This window comes from Lolium rigidum, chromosome 7 (genome assembly GCF_022539505.1).
Source record: "Lolium rigidum isolate FL_2022 chromosome 7, APGP_CSIRO_Lrig_0.1, whole genome shotgun sequence".
Lineage (NCBI taxonomy): Eukaryota > Viridiplantae > Streptophyta > Magnoliopsida > Poales > Poaceae > Lolium > Lolium rigidum.
The window spans coordinates 250,178,780-250,183,871 of NC_061514.1; the positions used below are offsets into that span (position 1 = coordinate 250,178,780).

At 43.3% G+C, this 5,092-nt stretch overlaps 1 protein-coding gene across 1 annotated transcript; it reads left to right on the plus strand.

Annotated features, from left to right (window-relative positions):
- The first annotated feature begins 916 nt into the window (after positions 1–916).
- LOC124672627 (protein ACCELERATED CELL DEATH 6-like) lies at positions 917–4,892 on the plus strand. The gene is made up of 3 exons (XM_047208827.1): positions 917–1,613; positions 3,407–3,939; positions 4,063–4,892. The coding sequence occupies exons 1-3, from the start codon at positions 917–919 to the stop codon at positions 4,795–4,797; spliced, it is 1,965 nt and encodes a 654-aa protein (XP_047064783.1). The 3' UTR covers positions 4,798–4,892.
- The last annotated feature ends 200 nt before the right edge of the window (positions 4,893–5,092 follow it).

The window sequence follows — 5,092 nt, forward strand, 5'->3', positions numbered from 1 at the left end:
TATTACTCATCCCTTACAGGTTAGTAGACGCGCACATAGTTTAAGATAAACTTTAACCGTTAATTTGGTCAATAAAATATAAAGTATATATCTACAGAATCTATACCGTTAGATTCATATTTCAAAACGATTTCCAATGATATATTTTTCATAACATATAATTCATATTATGTTGACTAAAATAATAGTCAAAATGTTTTTTAAACTACATAGGATCATGTTAAACTACTCCATCCTTCTTAGTTTACTAGTCTTCCCTGTATCGCTAGGTCGCCAAATTGATTTATATAATTTAAATTATATAATGCAAAAATTATATCATTAGAAAATAGAACATCTAAAGTTTCTAATGATATAATTTTTTATAACATATAACTAATGTTAACTTGATCAAATTTGCGACTAGGGGTACGCGCACGCTTAATAAACTCTGAGAGAGGGAGTAGTTGGGATGAAGTCTAATTAATCATGATTAAGTTCCCATTTACCCAGTATCCGAGTCTCATCCTAATACTTGCATATATGGTGTCATTATATGCGCAAAAACAGTATCCCAAGTTCTCTAAAAAAAAGTATCCCAGGAACCCGGGGCGAGACAGTACGTGTGGGGTAAAATGGGGTGACGTGGCTTCACCATAAGCCACCAAAATCAGGTAGCGAGGGATTACTATTTAGAGATAAAAGATAATGTCTGAAGGAAAAAAAAACTTCACTAAAAAAAACGGCGTTGAATATAACAACATGCCGTACATTACACAATTACTAAATCGTCCAGGGGCAAACAAGGAAATGATATGTATGCATTTATTGGCCGTTGCCACATGAAGTTCCATGATTACAACTACCGTATTGTGCCAGTACCGACATGAATCTGAAGTAAACCACGGAACCACAACCGACGCACACACGAAGCACGATGGCCTCGCCTGCCGAGGCAGAGACCTCGCCGCCGTCGACACCGTCCACCATGTCCTGCGCGACGCCTCGGCCGCCGGTCGCCGGGCCAACCCTGAGCCCCGCGCTCCTCCGCGCGGCGCGCAGCGGCGACGAGCGGCGCCTCGTGAAGGAGCTCCTCGCGGACCCGTCCGCGCCCGACCTCGAGACCGCCGCCACCGCAGGAGGCAACACGCTCCTGCACGTGGCCGCGTCCGGCGCGCACGCGGCGCTGGCGACGCTCGTCCTCCGCCGTGCCCCCGGGCTCCTCGCCGCGCGCAACGCCGCTCTGGACACCCCGCTCCACCTCGCCGCTCGCGCCGGGGCACACAAGGTCGTCGCTCTCCTCGTCGCTTCCTCCCCACCCACCTCGTCCTCCCTGCGCGCCCTCACCCGCGCCACCAACAAGCGCGGCGAGACGGCGCTTCACGAGGCGGTGCGGGGCGGGCACGAGGCCGCCGCCCGTGCGCTGGCCGCTGCCGACTCGGGGCTCGCGGGGCTGTGCGGCGGCGCGGGGGAGACGCCCATTTACATGGCAGCGGCGGGAGGATCCCTTGGGATGGTGCGCATTCTTCTCAAGTCATACAGCAACGACGACGATGACAAGCTGCCCATAGTGGCTTCGTGCACGGGTCCGGGCAGGCGCACGGCGCTGCACGCCGCTGCGCTCACGAGCAACGGTGAGTGCCTGATGAGATATAGCCTTAATTTCAAGATTTATTGTCCAGGTTCTTCGAATTTGTGAGAAATTGAAGCGGTTGGGCTCTAGACATTTTGCTACTACTTAGTTGGTCCTTGGCAACTTGAGGTGATGCAAGATACTCCCTCCGTCCACAAATAAGTGTACCTGCGGGATTTTCAAGATAAATTATGAGGTGGAGTGAAAAGTACATTGTGAACATGCATCTCTCCTCTTTAATTCTTTCACCTCCAATAAGCTAAGTGCATGTAGAAAACAAGAGAAATATGTGCTCAATATTATTGGGTTTGATTTCCGTGCGATGAGAGAGAAGCAATTAAATTGCATTGGGAAGATAGGAGTACACTCTTTTGTGGACAAAGTTTAGAGGCTAGATGTCCACTTATTTGAGGACGGAGGGAGTATTGCTTAAAGTCACCTTTAAGTTACCTGAATAATCTGTGGTTGCATTACAACTCAGTTGAGATTAAAATTAGTAGATAATTGCTGGTAAAGCAAGTGATGCAGTATTTTTGAGGTTTATGTTTCACGTGATGAAACTGATTTAGCTTGATTTTTCAGAAAATAAATAAATAAATTATAGAGTAGGTTGTACACTTGTTATCAACTAGTACATCCCACAGTCGAACTTACTGGGAGTAGTGATAGCAATGTTTGGATCGGGGTGTGGGTGTCATGAAGCAAGTTGTCAAGGGTAACATGATTGATTTGCGTTAGTGGGGTTAGTGCAGGTAGGCACTTTAGTGTGTGTGGCGCTGCAGGATCTGACTCTGTTCATTACTCCTCACATGCCAAGGTGGCTCATCAGAAAAATATAGAGTATCTGTGTGAAAAGTAACGTATATTCTTATTGAAAAGGATATCTAAGCATGGAATGTTGGAAATTTGTGTTTATAGAAAAGAGAAATTTATTGGAGAAATTAAAGGGTGTGAATGGGCATGAGTTGAGAGCATGATAGATAGAAAGTGGGTTTCTTACAATCAGATAGAGTGGAACTTGACTGGGACTTGTATTGACTAAAACATGATAGGTCAATTTTTTTATTTAAGTTCATTAAATTATGGTAATTTGTAAACTACCAATCTACCATTCAAATCCAAAGTTGAGTCTAGCATCGAGAAATCAAATTCATTGTGAATTTGGAACCATTTTGATACTTTATCTGCATTTGAGTATGACACATGACTATAGATTGGGAAATACATATCTCCTTCCATTTGGCATTGGTCAACAAAATATTGTGTAAACAATTGCACAAACAGAGGAGCTATAGGGCAAGTACCTAAATTCACAGAGTGCCATCAATATACTACACATATATATTCATATCCTTACTTATCCAAATAGTTATGTGCTTTCTTTATTGATAAACGTGGCCCAGCCAGAATATGAAAGAGGGACCAAGTAGAGATTCTTTTATCATGTCAGCCTCAAAACTAGGTTCCTCATTGAGATTGATGTGCTAAAGTTGCTTTCTGAATCTTCAAGGTTCATCATTATTTCTCATTTGTGTTTGAGTGACATCTTTGATCGGCTACTTACTTTTGTTTTGTTTGCTTCTCTCCTACTTTACCAAACAGTCCATTTTACTTTATTTGGGTTGCGTTAATTTCAAGTGAGCATGTATTGGACTATAAATGTTTCTCTCGAATGGCAACAAGAGTCACATTTATTTCAACACAAGCTTATTGTGGATTCTCATAGTAGTATTATGATAGAATGTTAAGTTGAATTGGTGAAGTTGAGATAGTTACTAAGTTCTTTAGTACCAGAAATGACACAGGAACTGTTGCAGTGGAACCCAGCACTTGCAAAAGAAATTGACAGTTCAGGAAGTACTCCTCTCCATTATGTTGCATCTGCTGGAAACATTTCCGCACTGAAGCTGTTATTGAGATATGATACTTCTCCAGCCTATGTCCCAGATTCAAATGGATTGTTTCCTGTACATATTGCTGCTAAAATGGGATATGGTCAACTGATCTATGAACTCTCCAAACACTGCCCAGATTTTGATGAGAAGCTTGACAGTAAAGGAAGAAACTTCTTACATATTGCTGTTGAGCATAAGAAATGGAAAGTCGTTTGGCATTTCTGTGGTACCCCAGAACTCGACAGAGTGGTGAATGCCATGGATTATGAAGGGAATACAGCTCTGCATCTTGCAGTCAAGAATGCAGACCAGATGATAGTGAGCCTTCTGATGTCAAATAAAGGTGCACTGCCAAATATAGTGAACAACCACGGCCTCACTGCCTTAGATCTTGCGGTACTAGCCACTGATAAAGGGATCAGTTATACACTGGTAATATTCTTAAGCCTACCAATTTGTTCTTGTTTGCACAAGCACAATAGTGTATTGTTGTTTTCTGTAAAGTATTTGCAATCCAGCTGCTTTGCTTTCTGAAATTTTGATTTCTTCTGATAGAATCCACAGGTCATTATACTTCGCTGTTTAGCATGGACAGGAGCTGTCCTTACTCCACGCCGCCTGGATCATTTCATAGATGAGTTCCACATTGGGAGAGCCTCTGGAAACGAGCTAAAGAAATTTAGCAACATTGCACAAAATTTAGTAGTTGGCTCGGTGCTTGTCTCAACAGTCACATTTGCAGCAGTATTCACTCTACCCGGTGGTAACATATCTGATGGTCATCCACACGCCGGTGCACCAATTTTATCACACAGATACACCTTCAAGGCATTTGTGATGGCGAACACACTTGCATTTGTCGGCTCCACGTTGTCCACCATCTGGCTCACCTATGCTGGATCAGAGCATGTTCATCCACTGCTTCGTAAACTCTACATGTTCTTCTCTGTAATGTCTATGGAGCAGGCGACGAGAAGTATGGTTGCAGCATTTGCACTGGGAGCTTATGTTGTTTTGAGCCCAGTTAGTGAGCGGATTGGCATTGTGGTATGCCTGTCTACCATCGCCACCCTATTGCTCCGTAACCCATCTAACTGGCAGCTGGGCTTCCTGTTTATGCCGATAAAGAGGAGATTGGGGTGGAGAGGAGTGTTTAAAGCCCATTTGCCGCAACAAACAAGGAGCCGGCTTACAGTAGGTGTTGGCTCCAATTTTGCATGCTTATTCCTACGAAGGATGCTTGGTATGCTATTTACATACAGCTTCATCTTTCTCTTAGCATTGCTATGAACTGCGCAATGGGTGTTCCTCAAAGGTGTAACATACTATATGCGTTTATATAGCTGCCTTTTTTTATGTGCTGAAGTGGTTGAAGTTGCTCCTAATGCAGTTCCTGCGTCTCTTTTTATACCTCGCTGTGACAAGTTTGAGCATTGTTTTGGTATTCATTTCCCAAGAGATTGAATTTTGGTCATGTTCTTTTCAAGCACTCAACTTGTTTTCACGATCGAACACGGTAGTTCAACCCTACCTCAATTTAGTGACATGGATTTGATAAATTTTGTTCTGATAAACTGTTTTGAAG

What these genes read in the sequence shown, in the direction of transcription:
- LOC124672627 (XM_047208827.1), top strand. Translation starts at nt 917, where the DNA reads ATGGCCTCGCCTGCCGAGGCAGAGACCTCGCCGCCGTCGACACCGTCC. An exon ending in CGCTGCGCTCACGAGCAACG is followed by an intron (nt 1,614 to 3,406) that starts GTGAGTGCCTGA and finishes CTTTAGTACCAG; the next exon opens with AAATGACACAGGAACTGTTG. An exon ending in AAGGGATCAGTTATACACTG is followed by an intron (nt 3,940 to 4,062) that starts GTAATATTCTTA and finishes TTCTTCTGATAG; the next exon opens with AATCCACAGGTCATTATACT.